We start from the raw sequence: 16,904 nt of genomic DNA, 5'->3' as shown, positions 1-16,904 counted from the left end.
TCACCAACATTATTTTTGCTGTATTCTGGATAGCAACATTCATTAAGGATTTCATTTACAGTGACTTATGCTAAAAGTTACCTTGAGGCATATAAGTGGACACCCAATATAAAACTGGATATTGCATAGGCCATGAGGGGCATTTAAGTACATCAGTCATTATTTTCTTTATTATTTCCAAGCATTTGCAGACCTGCAAACGTATGTGCATTCCCCTTTTATGGGGGTGTTTTAACTATAATTATACTATAAGTGTTTCAACTATAAGTATACTATAAGGGTTATTGATTTTGTCCTGTAATATTAAGTCCTGAGGTGTCTGACAACAGATTATGAGCATTACATTTTGCATAAATTACAAAATAATTGTATTAAGCAGTTACATTATTAAAACAGGTGTTTTGACAGAAACACTGGTAACCATTGAAGGATACATCAAATAAGTTTATTCAAATATTAAAGCAAACAAAAAAAGGTATTAGAGTAATATTTGTTTCTATGATAAAAAAAAACACCCATTGTGAACAAAATGACTGTAACAGTGCTGATATTTTTTTTTTAATGGAAATATTCGAGATTTGAAAAAATTAACAATACAATTTGCGAAGACGTCTGCAGCTGTTCGCTGTAATTTAGGTTTACTTGAACCTATGTGAACATATTTTGACCTAACAGCTCTCTCCTTTGCAGAGCGATAAGATGGGCCTGGGGATGACATCATCAGTGTGCGCCGGAAAAAGGGCGGAGCATGCGGCTCACAGCTCCGGGTTTCACTAGCTGGTATTTGATTGGTTGATCGGGTACAGAGACCGGCCTTCTACCTAACAGCCTTGGCATTGCTTTGCTTCGGGTACAATGACAACTAATTACCCTCCGTCTCCTTGTGAAGATGTTTCTACCGAGAGCTGTTAAGAGGCGACAGGAAAGCGAGAAACCCGGGGTGAAGAGAAGAGCATCTGGAGAGAACTTTATATCCACAATTCAGTCTCCGTTATCAGATCCCTCTTTCTCTATAACAACTGACCTCTCATTATTACACACTGTCCACACTCCACGCTTATCTTCCGCTAGCCCCGCAGGACCTCATACATCACACAGCCTATGCCCTGCAGTCCCTCTCTCGTCATCTGCCTCCTCTCCTGTCCATCTTACAGTACCCACCTCTTGTGATGTCCCTGTCTTACCAACCCCCCTATCACCTGAGCTACAGCTAACACCTGTCTCTGTTTGTGCCAGTTTATCAACATCTAGCTCCAGTGCAACACATATTTCAACATCTGCCTTTATTGCCCATTTTACAGTCCCCACCCCATGTGATGTCCCTGCCTCACCAGACCCACCACCTCCTGAACTACTGTTAAAAACTGTTTCTGGTTGTACTAGTCTATCAACATCTACCTCTAGTGCAACACAAATATCAGAATCTGCACCTCTATTGACAGCTCTGCTTCCTTCTGCCCATCTCTCAGCTTCAGCATCCTCTCCCGGCTCACTTTCATCATCTGTCTCTCATCCTGTACATCTTCCAAGATCTGCACCTCCTTCTGAATCAGTGATATCCTCTGATTCTGCCCTTCCACCGGTATTAGAAGATGAGCCCATCATATCTTTCAGCAAACTTCAGCGTTGGCCCCTCCTGGGGGAACCTGTCTGTGTTGTATGCGGTAGATATGGAGAGTATATATGTGATCGGACAGAGCATGATGTGTGCAGTTTAGAGTGTAAAGCTAGGGATATATTGCAGTGTACAGGGAAAACAAACCCCCAAAGTGCTATAACTCCTGAATCTTCATCTTTGGTTACTGTAACTGCAGAAAATGCTGCTGCAGAACAATCACCATTGTCTAATACATCTACTTTAACACTGAGACATACTCCAAATATTGCAGAGTCTCCCTCTTCTCTGATTCTCTTACATGATGTACCATACATCTACATAGAACATGATTTTATTACTCAGCTGAAGCAGGATCAGATTGACCATCTAAGACAGCAGCTTGGCTTGTCTGTGCAAGGAAGTGAGGTGTGCAGACCAATCATAGAATTTGAACACTGTGGGTTTCCTCCAGCTCTCAGTACAAACTTGAAAAGGGCTGGATATGAAGTTCCAACTCCTATCCAAATGCAGATGATCCCTGTAGGATTGATGGAAAGGGATATACTGGCGAGTGCAGACACAGGCTCGGGGAAAACGGCTGCTTTCCTTCTCCCAGCTGTTATCAGATGTATGGAACAGGTATTCAATGTGGATGAGCTAATGCATGTCACATGCAAATATTATTTTGTTAGGCTAATATTCTGTTTACATTGATGCAATTGAGATGGCTTCTGTATACTGGTGTCCTTTGTGACAAGCTCAGGAAATATTCTCCCATTTTAGATTTTGTTTTTACTTACATTTTAGTAATTTCAGTAAAATATGTGGATGACGACTAGCAATGTAAGTATTTTTGCCATCTTCATTGCAATATGTGGAAGCTGTTATTTATTCTGACAAGGAATAGTGCTATATTATTCAAACACTTCCACCCATATATTTAAAAACTGCATGATATCAATTAAAACCTGTTTGAGCAAAGTGTCTCTTGGATATGGCAGTTTCCTTTGTATTACTAGATAAGGGAAGGTCTACAAATTCATATTGTTTTAAAAAGAAGTAATTTTTAACTATATTATGAGAGGCATTTACCAAAGCTGGTGCACAGGTAACTCTGTAAAAGTGTAGTAACCCCAAGTAGACGTTAAGAAAAAAATCAATTGACTGGTTGATATATCATTTTTGCACATACTTGTGCACCAACTTTCATAAATGCCACCTTATATATAATAAAAAGAGTCCCCCTCCCCCTGAAAAACAGCACTAAATATATAATGCCAGTGTTTCTATGTGCAAACAAGATATGATTCCAGTCAGGGAAGGGACGGGGCATATGCCCCCCAGGCCGGCAGAATCAAGAGTATTTCGGGGCGGTGTTGTCTTTATTGAAATGTGGCTGACCCCTCCTCCGGGACCAGACACCTTACATTACTGGCCGCGGATCCTCCCTCCCTCCTTGCAGCCCACCTGTAATGGAGCCGATATCACATGGGACACGCACCACTTGACAGGTTCCGTCCAATGTGTGAAGAGGAACATCCGGCGCGGCTGGAATAAGGTAAGTGCCGGCGGGGGCTGGGAGGTGGTGTGTTAGTGTATAAAGTGTCTGTCTGTTAGTCAGTCAGTCAGCGTATAGTGTATGTGTGTGTCAGCGTGTAGTGTGTGTGTGTCAGTTATATTTTGTGTCAGTACATATTGTTGGTGAGGGGACCACTACATGTTCGGTGCTCGTGTGTGTGGACCACTACATGGTGTGTGAGGGAAGGGGAATCTTAATTTAATGTTGGATTGCAGGTTGAGGGCTAATTATGGGTGCTATTTTATTTGTGAGTGGTGGGGCAATTTAATTTAATATTGGGGCCTATGAAGTTAAGATGGGGTGGTTTGAGAGTTATTAATTGAATGTGGGCTGTTTGGGGGAAAATTGAGTCTATTAATTAAATGTGATTATGAATTATTTAATGCTTGGGATGGCTGTGGGAAATGGTTATATTTATTAAGTGTAAATGCTGTTTAATTTATTGCTGGGGCTGTTTGGACAGAGGGAAATAGGTTTGTTTATTAAATGGGAAGACTATTTAATGTTGGTGGGAAATAGGTCTATTTATTAAATATGTATGCTATTAATTTAATTTCAGGGCTAGTTGGAGGGAAGTAGAGCTATTTATCAAATGTGAATATTATTATTTTAATTTCGGCTGTAGGGAGGCTTTATTATAAAATGTGAGTGTTCTATTTATTTAACAGCGAAGCTAGTTGGAGTTTTCTAAATTTCATGTACCCTTTTTTTCAAAATAGGGCATCCAACATTCCAGGATCCAGACAAGCAGCAACTGATTTAAAGACACCAGCAGCCACAAGTGGTGAAGTGACAAGAACAGGTAGGAGAGAGCTGGACAGTCTGCCAACTGTCCTGAATCTGTTGGAGCAGTTCCGAATTTGGGTGACTATCTCGCTTAGTCAGGATTTGGTCTGACTGCAAGGACAGTTGGGAGCTATGTCCTGCTTCACTGTGTACTGATCATGAAGGTATAACTACATGCACCTAACAATAGTGCACACAGTATTTCCTGTGTATTTTATAAAATTTGTTTAAAAGTATAACAATGTTACACCATAAGAGTCCCCCCTGACTAAAGTACCTCGGCCCCCCCCCAGAGCCTTATTCCGGCTCTGGACCAGGATGTCAGATTAACACCTAGTGCTCTGCTCCTCTTACCAGTAGCACTGCTCATATTATTTGTTTTAGGTTAACCTTAAAACAAATAATAACCCTATTTGTATATAGTCCAAAGCGAAAACAATCCCTTTCGCTGGCAAAAACATCAGGTTTTTAAAGCAAAAGGGCTTTATGCATTTTGATAAATCAGCCCCTGTGTTAAGTACTGTAAGAGAACATTATATAATCTATTGCTTTGATTTATACCCCATTGTAATCAGCGAGGTATTTAAAAAAAGCAAAAATAAACAAAATTGTTGTAGGGAGAAGGAACATATAAAATAAAATGCAACATAAAGTGAGGTTTGGTTTTTTGTTGCATTTTTTTGTTTTCAATATTTAAGATTTATCATTTAAAATAATAATAAAGTATTGCTGCGTTAAGCAACAATATCATTGCCTCTTTTTATATTGATAAATATATATTGTACCGAAGACCACCCTTAAAGGATGGGCCGCTACTTATGGGCCAGTGCTATGTGCTTGCCCCTGGGCTAAGGTCTGCCAGCCAGCCCCTGCTTCCAGTTGGACTGGTTTATAAAAGGCTAAAAAACTTTGCACTGAAATAGCAAATAACATTTATATGCAGTAGTTGCAGTGTTCATTGTTTGTATATAACAGCATTATGTTCTTTCTGTCAATAGTTATGTTGCGCAGTACAGGAGGAATATTGCCAATGAAACTTATTCAGCATTCTATCCGCTCTCGCTTATTTACATTTGTTATTTTAGAAGGAGGCCCCAGTGGCTCTAATTCTGACACCCACAAGAGAGCTTGCTGTGCAGATTGAGAGACAGGCACAAGAGTTGATGTTCAAGATACCACAAATGAAGACCGCCTTGCTTGTAGGGGGAATGCCATTACCACCCCAGTTGCACAGATTGAAGCAAAATGTGCAGGTAATTTAACAGTATTATTATTTTTCTTTAGTGTGTTATATCACTTGGTGCTTACTAAATCTGCATTAGTTTTAATCATAATAATTGCTTATTTTCTCAGGAATCCTATGTTATGTTTTTAATTTGGTTTTTTTGTGACATCTGAAATTCTGTGACTATAGAACATGTACCCCACCCCCACACCATATACTTTTAACGCTGTTTTATATGCAACTAAGAGAGAGGAAGGAAGCTGAGCAGTCCATCTTAGTTTTAAAAAAGATCTTGCCCACTGTAGTTTTGATGAGAGAAATACCAGACAATTACAAAAGAAAATATTTTTCTGTTTTAAATAGCAATGAATCTAGTAGCTAAATTGATTAATAAATAAGTAGTTAAACTTGATTTATAACAGAGAAGGCAAGTGTTAACAAACACCGCTGCCTGGATAGTATACGTTTCTCATGCATGCAGTTATGAGTCTTCCATACACTTTTTTTATATGCATATATCTCATCCTATATAAATAGCCTTCCTGTATACAAATTATGTGGATATATAAAGTGTTTGGAAGACACAGCAACATCTGACATTATTTCACCATGCATGAGAAACAAAATTGTTTAACTATCCAGTTCCATTATAATAACAGATTTACTAAGAACATAGAAGGGATAAAAATACAAATTTAATTCTACGAATAATTAGAGTTGGAAATAGTTTCAGTAAACATAACCTCTTATAAATTAATGATTTGATACTGTTACAAGCCACAGCGGTGTCCATAGCTGCCGCGGCTCGCTCTCTACTGCCTGGTGTCCCGGCCGTCTCCTTGACGACCAGGACACCACTCCAGATCCGGCTTGACCGTTGATAGGGCAACGGCCGGATGCCGAGGTTCTCGGGGCCGCTTCCCAGCAATACAGGGCAGCCGGGCGCGTGTGCATTAACTTGACATAGCCTGTGGGCTAAGTAATTGTTGTATTAAGTAATTAGGCAGTGCCTGGGGATGGTTTCAGGGCTAGGCCCTGATTGGCTACTTTCAGTATTTAAGGTAGGGAGGGCTTGGCCTCCCTGCCGGTTATAGCATTCCACTCCTGTGCTGTGCTGACCTGCTCTTGGATATCTAATTGCCTGATCTGCTGTTGTGACTCCTGCCTGTGCCTTGGACCTTGCCTGTGAACCTGACCTTTTGGCTTGTATTCTGGACTTCGCTGTTTGCTGCGGACCTCTGACCTCGGCCTGCCTCTGACCACCAACTCCAGTCTGGGCTAGCGCCTCCAGTTCTATCTGCAATGCGGCCATCTTGGATGAGCTTTTACTTCTCTGAGACTAAGTCCTGGGGGCAGCTGAGCACCTGTGAGCATTTAAAGCTCTACGGGAAAAGGCGGCTGCTAAAGGTGAAGATCTTTATACTACTGTTCTAGAAGCTCATCCTGGTGGTCGTAGGCCATAACAGATGCCCAGGAATCATTAAAGGGGTAATCGATAATTCTCAAAATCCCATTAATGTAACCCATGGGTAATCTGAAACTGGTAATTGGGAAATAAACTGTTCATTTAATGTGTAATAAAGTATTTCTAAATATGTTAAATATAACATTTTAGATCGAGATTAATTAAGATCCACACTGTCCTGAATATTATAGAAAATGTGTCAATGGGATAGGAGATAAAGATCAAAACATATACAATAAAGATAAAGGAAAGAGGTAGACGTGGCATCGTTTTTTTCTGATAAATCTGGTGGAAACAAATCTAAAATATTATTGCTTGCTTTTCTTGCACGTTGCAAACCCAACAGTTATCATCAACATTTATTTATATAGTGCCTGCAGATTCCGTAGCACTTTACAATTGGGAACAAACAGTAATAAAACAATACTGGGTAATACATGCATACAGAGAGGTACGAGGGCCCTGCTTGCAAGCTTACTATGGGACAATGGTTTGATACACAAGGTTAAGTTGTACATCATATTGAATATTTGTCCAGCTAGAATGCAAAAGTTACAAAGTATTTAGAAGGCTGTATGCTCATTCACACAACTATGTTGGTCAGAGAGTTTTTGTCTTATGTTAGCTGTGTAGAGGGTGATTAAGAGGGTGGTAGAGGAATATTATAAGCTTGTCTGAAGAGCTGGGTTTTCAGTGAACGGTTGAAGGTTTGAAGACTAGAGGAAAGTCTTGTGGTGCGAGGGAGTGAATTCCACAAAGGGGGTGCAGCCCGAAAAAAAAGTCCTGTAATCGAGAATGGGAAGAAGTGATGAGAGTGGAAAAGAGATGCAGATCTTGTGCAGAATGGAGGTGTCAAGTTTGGAGATATTTTGAGACAAGTGAGGAGATGTATGTTGGTGCAATTTTGTTGATGGCCTTGTATGTTCGTAGAAGCATTTTATATTGGAAAAACAGGCAACCCATGTAGAGACTGACAGAGTGACTCAGCAGATGTAAAACGATTTGCAAGAAAATCAATCTAGCCGCTGAGGGCAAAATAGATTGCAGGGGCTCGAGTCTGGGAAGACCGGTAAGAAGAGAACTAAAATGATGAGTGCATGAATTAAAGTTTTTGCAGTGTCTTGTGTGAGATATGTGCGTATTCTGGAAATGTTTTTTAGATGTATGCAGCATGATGTAAATATAGAATTGATGTGGGGAACAAAGGATAGTTGTGAGTCAAGGATTACACATAGGCAACGAGCTTGAGGGCTGGGATTTATGGTCATGTTGTCAACAGAAATAGAAATGGGAGGCAGGAAGCTTCTATTGTTTGGTGGGAATATTATCAATTTTGTTTATGAAAGATTGAGTTTGAGTTGGCGAGCAGACATCCAAGATGAAATGGCAGAAAGACTGTCAGTAACGCGAGACAACACAGATGGTGAGAGATCAGGAGAGGATAGATAGATTTGTGTATCGTCCGCATAGAGATGACACGGAAATCTAAAGGAGTTTATTAATTTTCCTAGAGAAGTGGCGTAGATAAAGAATAGCAGAGGACCTTGAACTGAGTCTTGTGGTACTCCAACTGATAAAGGACGCGGAGTGGAGGTTGTTCCAAAGAGATTAACACTGAAAGAGCGATTAGATAGATAGGATGAGAACCAGGATATGACAGTGTCTTGAAGACCTAGAGATTGTAGCGTCTGTACTAGGGATTGTAGCGTCTGTATGAGGAGAGAGTGGTCAACCGTGTTGAATACAGCTGAGAGATCCAGGAGAATTAGAAGAGCGCAAACACCTTTAATTTTATCTGTGATCAGATCATTGACAACCTTGGGCATTTGGGGTTAGAAGCCTGAGCGTAGATGAGAAATTGGAAGTATGCTTAGTTTAGCAGTGTCCAGAGCTCTTCGATAGGAGTGGTAGATAGCAGTATATGCGCTGAAATCATTAGAGGCACAAGATTTACGGCAGTGACGTTCAGCTTTACGAGAGAGTTTTTGTAGATTTCGTGTTACTTTAGTGTGCCACGGTTGACAACGAAGTCTACGTGGAGTATGAAAAGTCGCTGGAGCCACTTGATCAAGGGAAGTTGCTAGGGTTTGGTGAAAATGAGGAACTGCCTTATAAGGGGAGGAGAATGTAGAAATTGGGGAGAGAAGGTGTTGCAGAGAGGTGGAAAACTGTTGAAAATCAATAGAGTTAATATCCTTGCGGGTATGAGAAGGCTTGAAAGAGTTTGACAGCAGGGAGGTTGAAGAACTGGGAGTGAGCGAGTAACTAATAAGGTGATGATCCGAGAGGGGGAAAGGAGTGTTAAGGAAATTAGAAACTGAGCATAGTCTAGAGAAAACAAGATCAAGACAGTGGCCATCCTGATTAGTAGCGGATTAAATGCACTGGGAGAGGTCAAGTGTGGAGGTTAGAGAGAGCAGTTTTGAAGCAGCATTGGAACGTGGATTAGCAATCGGGATGTTGAAATCGTCCATGATGATGGTGGGGATATCAGTAGATAAGTGAGGGAGCCATGCAGAGAAGTGTTCAAGAAATTGTTGGTGGGGTCCAGGGGGGCGATAGATCACAGCAACTTGCATAGAAAATGGGTTAAAAATCCTAACAGTATTTACATCAAAAGATGTGAACATGAGTGATGGGACATTTGGTACAACTGTGGGGAGAGAAGTAGTCCAACCCCACCTCCTTGTCTGCCTCCAGGTCTGGGGGTGTAGGTGAAATGGAGAGCATAATGTAAAAGGGCTGCAGGTAAGGCAGTGTCTGATTGTGTGAGCCATGTTTCTGTTATTTCCATAAGGTTGAGGTTGTTTGAGAGGAAGGGGTCATGTATGGAGGTAAGTTTGTTACAAACAGAGCTTGCATTCCAAAGGGCACCTTTAAAGGACTTTGGAAGAGAGGGGAGATAGGTGATGCGTTTGAGGTTTGCTGGATTTTGGTAGCGTTCAGATGTGTGTAGAAGCAGGGAGGAAGAAAGATGACTGTAATATGTGTGTCCTTTTAGTTTCTGGCGACAGGGTGAGGCTGTTATAACTAATGAATTTAAATAGGGAACCAGTTCATGAGTGTTAAGTAGAGGTGAGTGAATTAATGAAGGGGCAATGTGGACAGAGGTGTGTGTTGCAGGAAGGGTAAAGGAGGATATAGTCCTAAAGATAATGCCAGGGAGGGGCAGCAAGAAAAATAATTTGGCAAACCATTAAATTAATAACCTCCACATTTAACCCCCCTCCCCTGCCTTGCACCATGGGCGGTCACGCCGCCTGCACCACCCTCGTTGCAGCCCTGCATGGGATATTTAGGCTATTTCATTGTAAAGTGATGATTGCACAAATAAGACAGAAAAGAGGACCTTGGTGAGATTTATGGGACACAGAGAAAATGTCCTTTTGAGTTTAATTGAACCACAATTAATGACATAGCAGTGTAAAAATAGTACACAAGCATACTGTGCCCTGCTTTTTCTTGTCACTCTTATTTATAATTCATCTGGCTTATGTTGTTTTTGTTTTTCAATGCAATCAGATTATTATAGCAACTCCTGGGAGACTCTTAGAAATTATTAAACAGAATTCTGTCAACCTTGGTGAACTGAGGATCCTAATAGTTGATGAGGTGAGTGCAAATATTGATTTGTTGATGTTTTACTAGCACTGCACTAGTGTAACTTCCGTATATTGTAATACTGCAGATTTCTTGCCTTCAGAATAACCTCTCCAAAACAATGTTAGTTAAGTAGAAATCATTTTCCCCCACACATCTTCCTTGGTAAATGTTATAGCCACAAAGCATGAATGGGCTTTGTTTATTTCTGTTACACTTTGCAAACATTTGCAAATTCCATCAATTCATTTTTGAATTATGATGTGTTTAGTTATCTAAAATTTTTAATACCGTGTGGAAAATGAGCTCACAGTTTTTAGATTTTGTAAGGCAATATTTATTGGATGTTTACACAAGTGTATTTCATTTTTCAGGCAGACACCATGCTAAAGATGGGGTTTCAGCAGCAAGTCCTTGATGTTTTTGAACACACCCCACAGGAACGTCAGACAATCCTGGTTTCAGCCACCATCCCTGCTAGTATTGAAAGTTTTGCCCAGCAGCTCTTGAGACATCCTGTACGGATCACTGTTGGTGAGAAGAACCAGCCTTGTGCTAATGTTCGTCAAATTGTTTTGTGGGTGGAAGAGCCGTCCAAGAAAAAGAAGCTATTTGAAATACTTAACGTAAGTATTAGGTTACCCTAAGTGTGTTTGTGTGTTAAAATAAATAGATAAAAATAAGCATAGATTGCACATAAAATTATTTCTCCTAATTACTATATCAAAAACATATTATTTTATGTCTTTATTGAACAGATGTTGATTAAACATTCACTGTATTTGTCGGAAAAGTATGCAGACCTTTAGGGTTAGTAATTTATGGCATCTCCTATGGAAGCAATGGTTTAAATCATACATGTTTATCAATTCCAGCCTGGTGTTATGTTGACTCACCTGTCATGTTTTCTGTTATATAGTAATGTTTTTGAGCTTTATTGTATACAGCTGCAGGCTGTGAAGTTTAACTCCATGGGGTAAATGTATGAAAGTCCGATTTCTGCAAGTCGCCGGAAATCTGTGACTTTGCAGCTAAAATTTAAAGGGGCGATGGCTTGTAAAGGCAAACTTGCCTTTTCAAGCCATCGTCCCTTTAAATTTTAGCTGCAAAGTCGCCGATTTCCGGTGACTTGCAGAAATTGGACTTTCATACATTTACCCCCAAATTATTATGAGCCAACTTCCAGCTTTGCATTTCCATGTTCTCTGAGCTGGAGAGCCACTTGGGGCTGCCTCTTCCCCTTCAGTTTGCTGGCTAGAGTAGAATAGAGTTTAAGCTCTTTATTGTTATACAATAACGGTGAGTATGTTCGGGAGTGTGACCACATGAGCCCTGGATGCACTTGTGTCATTGAGATAATGCTAGCCATCACTGGGTCCATAAAGGGGTTGCAGAATAAGTATGTAGGGTCCTAATGGTTCTTCCATTAAAAGGTAAGTTACTTTAACTTTTTATGGTGTTGTTTTTTTTTTTAAATATGGGACAGGCTTTCTTGGAGTGTTAAACTTTTTCATGTTCTTAAACTTTTAATTGGGTTAAAGTAAAAAAAAAATTTAATTAATGCAAAATGTCTTCAGTATCTACTCTTGAGTAGTTTTATTTGTACATGACTATTACATTCCATTAACGTTTATCTCACTGATGAAAGACTTTAGTGCGTCTGCAAAATTTGCTTGAGCAATTAAAAATGAATTGTTTCCTTAATGATTGTGAACCTTCTGGTTTCTAAAGCTACAAAGCAGTATTAAACTATTATACTTCTACCATCATGGTTCATAGCTGGGAAGAGGTTAATTTGTTGGAACACAGTGATTTCTTTCTCAAACAGAATGTTTATGGAAGACCTATGTACACTTACATTAAACAATACAAGAGAGACCTGCAGGTCATTAGTTGTTGCCTGTAATTCTTTTATGAAACATATGTGAGGGCAGTCACATAGTGTAGACTGAAATATAAAAATGAATATTTATTCAGTATTTATTAAAATGTAAGTGAAGTAAAATACACCAGTTAAGGAAAACCCCTCTCCTGGGGACGGCCCTTAGTATAACAAGTGCACACTCCCAAATATTTCCTAAAATATATCCAATAAATGACAGGAAAAAACAAACTATCCAGTTAATGAACATCTGGAATTAGAACAAACTGCTGAATTACCAGCCCTACAATTGACTTTTAGATGAATAAGAATCATTCACTTGTAATGGTGGTACAGAATTACCAGGCTCTGCAGGTAAGCTACGGATTGGTTATTGAAGTCTCAGTAGTAAAGTGAGTTAGGCAAAGTCTCAACAGCATGCAGAGGACAGCTGTGGTTATATCTAACAAAGGCACAGTACTCCACTTTTGCAGTGTGTAATACCTGAGGTACCTAATGTTTCTTTTTGGTCTTTAACAGTTAGTGTGACCAGAGGCAGTGGGAGACCTTCTATTTAGTGTTGCAGTTACTTCCTATGTGTTCAGTACTAGACAGACATGAAGTCACCCGGAGAAACAAGATACGCAGCCTAGAGTCTCCAATATTAATAAGATTTATTGAGCCCACCTTCCCAAAATGAAACCGTATTCTGTAAATCTTTCTGAGAATTGTTATTTTGATGCTCTTATACCCAATTCTCATCATACAACTTGTGAAATAACCCCTTGGAAAATTTTAATTGATCATTTCAACCCATTGTGTGTGTTTAATCTCTTTATCTAATAATCAGACTTTGTCTAAACACATTTAGGTTAAATTAGTGCTGGAATGCTGATCGTTTCGATGAGTCAATTAACATAAGCAGCCCACACGTACAGCGATTTGGGTAGCCAATTGTTTTTTTAAATTAAATAATGGCATTAAATGGCTGTGTGGTCCCAAAAGTAACCAAAAATCTTTATTAACATCTGATCAGGATTGATACATTTTTAATTAGAAGTGTTTAAAAGTCCAGTCTGCAAATACTAGCAATATTGCCTCTGTGTGGTCATTGGCCATAACAGTAACTGGAGACTGCTGACCATCTCTCACTGATTCCCTGTATTTGGATACAGCTTGTACCACATAGCAAAACTCCAATTGTTCTGTATCCGCTAGTGCATTAAGCACTATATAAACCACTAGCAAACAGAAGTGTGACAAGTTATCTTTAAACCATTAACAGGAGTTTCATAAGTTTCATAACTGAATTACATTCTATAGGGATTGAGCATTGAATGTGTGTTCTTAAACCCTATGTGATTACCATATAAAGCCTCGTGTCCTCACTGACCTCTATCTTACTAGGACTCAAAGCTGTTCCAGCCCCCTGTCCTGGTGTTTGTGGATTGCCGTCTCGGTGCAGATATGCTCAGTGAAGCTGTCCATAAGATTACAGAATTGGAATGTGTTGCGATTCATTCTGAGAAACCCCAAACTGAAAGGACGAAGATACTGAAGGTAAAATGATTAATGATGAATTTGTGTTGACTATGAAGACTTTTAAAGCTGGTTTCCACTTATACATTAAATTACATTTGCACTAACATGTTGGTTACAACACAAGATCAGAAAGTCAAGACAACGTATATAACATGGAATGCAAAATGCAAGTGGTCACAGTTAAATGATTAACACAGGTTCCAGACGTGTGTAAGACTTGGGACCATGCTAAATAAAGCTATTGGAATTTTTTTTTTTTTTTTATGGGGCACCCCCCTCTTAACAGTGGATGAATCACATTCTGTTTTCTGTATTTCAATAGTCCCTCAGAGTTTGACTCGCATTGAAGACTGACTGGAGAGTAATTCATATCACCCCCCTCTTTGTACAGGGATTGCTGCAGGGAGAGTATGATGTTGTTGTTAGTACCGGTGTCCTTGGCAGAGGTCTGGATTTGGTGAATGTAAAGTTGGTGGTGAATTTTGACATGCCGTCAAGTATGGATGAATATGTCCATCAGGTGAGGAGATGAGATCTACTTTATTTTTTGATCACTTCTTTGTTTAATGTATTTTTTAGTATACAAAGAGAATTAAAAATAAAATCTAAGAACATATAGGGCAGGCCTGTCCAACCTGCGGCCCTCCAGATGTTGTGAAACTACAAGCCCCAGCATGCTTTGCCAGTAGACAACCAGTTGATAGCTGGAAGGGCATGCTGGGACTTGTAGTTTCACAACACCTGGAGGGCCGCAGGTTGGACAGGCCTGATATAGGGGGTTTTCTGTATCAATTATTATACAGTACTGGTTGCACAGAATTACATCTCTGAAGAAGAGGGATGGCATGTAAATGATCCTGCAAACATTGAATATAATGTTTAAATAAATGGGTAACAAATTATTTATTTTTCATCTTCCAAAACACATTTTAAATTAGAAAGGTAGGCTGTATTTATTTTTTTTAACTTCTTGCCATGTCATAGATTAAAATACATTTGTAACATGGAAAATGTCAAACTTTTTGTATTAGAAGTAATTTCTTCATTGTATATATTTGAATGCGATTTCTCATTGATCCTATGTTTCTTTTCTAAATAAGATCGGAAGAGCAGGAAGGCTAGGTCACCGAGGAACTGCTATTACGTTCATTAACAAAAGCAACAAAAATCTTTTCTGGGACCTGGTGAAGAGAGTGCAGCCCACTGGCTCCCTGCTTCCCCCTCAGCTACTGAACTCCCCTTATCTCTTTGAGCAGAAGAGGGTAGAACAGAGGAAACGTCAGGACAAAGACAAGTTGGTGACAGGAGAACAGATCCTTGCTCTCATCCGAAAACATGACAAGCAGAAGTCACACAAGTGACCATTGTGCTCATCCCTTTAAAATGAACAAATCAAATTTTATATTAGAGGGGATCTCTTTACATTCCCATACTTATTTTCATTATGGGGAAAAAATTGTTTGTGCAGAAAAAGTGTCTTGGGAGATTTCTCACCAAGGGAAATTGTTCTCTCGTTGTTGAGAGGTAATTCAGTCAAGCTGATTAAAGTGCAATAATTATTTTTGTGAATGTCTTGTGTTCAGTATGTTTAAGTGATTTTGTAGATAAAGATTTTACTGCTATGTGTAAAGGCATTTTATGTAACCTGTGCAACAGGGTTTATTTCTCTCCAAGGACCTTAGTGATGTATCTCAGTCCAGCTGACTTTCTTAGTCCACTTGCTCAGTGCCTTTTGCCAATCAAAATTCCCAGCAATATCAATTTCAAGTCTACAAATCAGATCTGTGTAAGGTCTGTAATGAAAGATAACTGGATGCTGGAAGGTCCCATACCATACTGACCGCACTTGTCAGGCTCCCCCCTGCAAACCACTCTAATGTAATACTTATGTTCCACCTAGAATGTAAACATCTGGGTGGGTTGTGGACATAAGGGTGGCAAAATAAGGCCACAAGCGTTGGGACTGTGCTCCTTCAGTGTACAAGGTTTATATAACGTGGTTACATGCCTTCAATCGCTTTCAAGCCTCTGTGCATGGTTCAACGATTTTTTTTCCAAAAATCTAGGAGCTGGGAAAATAAATTTATAGCTATATATCTCCATGTGAAACACCTGTAGCATTTTAAATATGCAGTTCAGCTCCCATATGATCAGTGATTGATTATGTCCATTATAAGAGCACCTTACTCTTCTGGTCAGCAACATGAAAACAAACCTCTTTGCAGCTGCCGGTCATAAGCAGATTGAGAACTTTCGGTGGCCGCAGGTAAAGTTCTTTTGGTTGGGTTCTGCATACCAGTAAACTTGTTATGCAGTTGAACGTATTTATTTACAACATACCTACCAAATACCAGCTACAGTGTGTTTTTGAGTTTTTAAATTACTTCACGAAGAAGCCTTTAAGTTGTGGCACCCAGAATAATGATTTTAATTAGGCAAAACTTGGTTTAATAGTACAGTGTGCCCCCCAAAAATAAATAAATATATAGCTTGCCCCATAAATGCTACATTATGATAAAATAAATGTGTGCAGCTGCAGAACATACTGGCTTATGTGTAGAATTAACTGTAGGATAACTAATCTTTCTCAGCGCTTTGCTTGTAAACGCTGAAATAAACATACACCAGTTTACTAGTATACATAAAATACAAGATAAAATATGAAACCTCTTCAAGTGTAAATAATATCTTCTACTTATGTTTCAGCTTGATGATTTTTATTATGTATCTGATGCCAGTGCATCTCCCGTAGAAGAGCCATTCCGTGAGATTATGTTCACATAAAAAAGAAAAATGTAAATGGTACTGTATAGATTGTGTATAAATATAATCTGTTTACAGGCAAGAAATCAAAGAATCAAACAAGATCCAATAGGATGAACAATAATCCCCAGCTTGTTGTGGATTGTCGGGCGCATCACAAGACTATAATTGAATGTAGGCCTTGGAAACAGATATTTAAGCTGCAGTAGTCGTTTGTTTTGTTTTTTTGTATGACGTCTGTTGGAGCCCATATTTGATGTCATGACCCCGTGGTAATGAAACAAAAAGATTATATTTGTACACCGTACTATACTGTTGCCAGTTTTATTATTTCTATGATCTCACAGAATAGCTCTTCTATGGGAGATGTACTCACATTAGATGCATAAGAAAAATCATCACGCTGAAATATACGTATTCCCTTTTTTATAGGAGAAATTATGTGTAGAAGTGTAATTGTTGAGATACCAGGCATGTGTAGAACAC

At 39.3% G+C, this 16,904-nt stretch overlaps 1 protein-coding gene across 1 annotated transcript; it reads left to right on the top strand.

Moving 5' to 3' along the window:
* Nucleotides 1–792: 792 nt before the first annotated feature.
* Nucleotides 793–15,220, top strand: DDX59 (DEAD-box helicase 59). Its single transcript, XM_075182598.1, has 7 exons — nt 793–2,236; nt 5,048–5,215; nt 10,175–10,264; nt 10,627–10,878; nt 13,521–13,673; nt 14,047–14,175; nt 14,756–15,220. Exons 1-7 carry the CDS (start codon nt 890–892, stop codon nt 15,014–15,016), a joined length of 2,400 nt encoding a protein of 799 aa, XP_075038699.1. The 5' UTR covers nt 793–889; the 3' UTR covers nt 15,017–15,220.
* Nucleotides 15,221–16,904: the final 1,684 nt, after the last annotated feature.

The sequence above is a fragment of the Mixophyes fleayi genome, chromosome 8, assembly GCF_038048845.1.
Source record: "Mixophyes fleayi isolate aMixFle1 chromosome 8, aMixFle1.hap1, whole genome shotgun sequence".
NCBI classification, from domain to species: Eukaryota; Metazoa; Chordata; class Amphibia; order Anura; family Limnodynastidae; genus Mixophyes; species Mixophyes fleayi.
Note: the sequence above shows the minus strand (reverse complement) of the source record. Positions and strands in the feature narration are given on the sequence as shown.

Excerpts from the sequence above, each read along its gene's own strand:
- DDX59 (XM_075182598.1), top strand. The coding sequence starts at position 890 with ATGTTTCTACCGAGAGCTGTTAAGAGGCGACAGGAAAGCGAGAAACCC. Across the intron at positions 2,237-5,047 it reads TTATCAGATGTATGGAACAG|AAGGAGGCCCCAGTGGCTCT; the intron begins GTATTCAATGTG and ends TTGTTATTTTAG. Across the intron at positions 10,879-13,520 it reads AGCTATTTGAAATACTTAAC|GACTCAAAGCTGTTCCAGCC; the intron begins GTAAGTATTAGG and ends CTATCTTACTAG.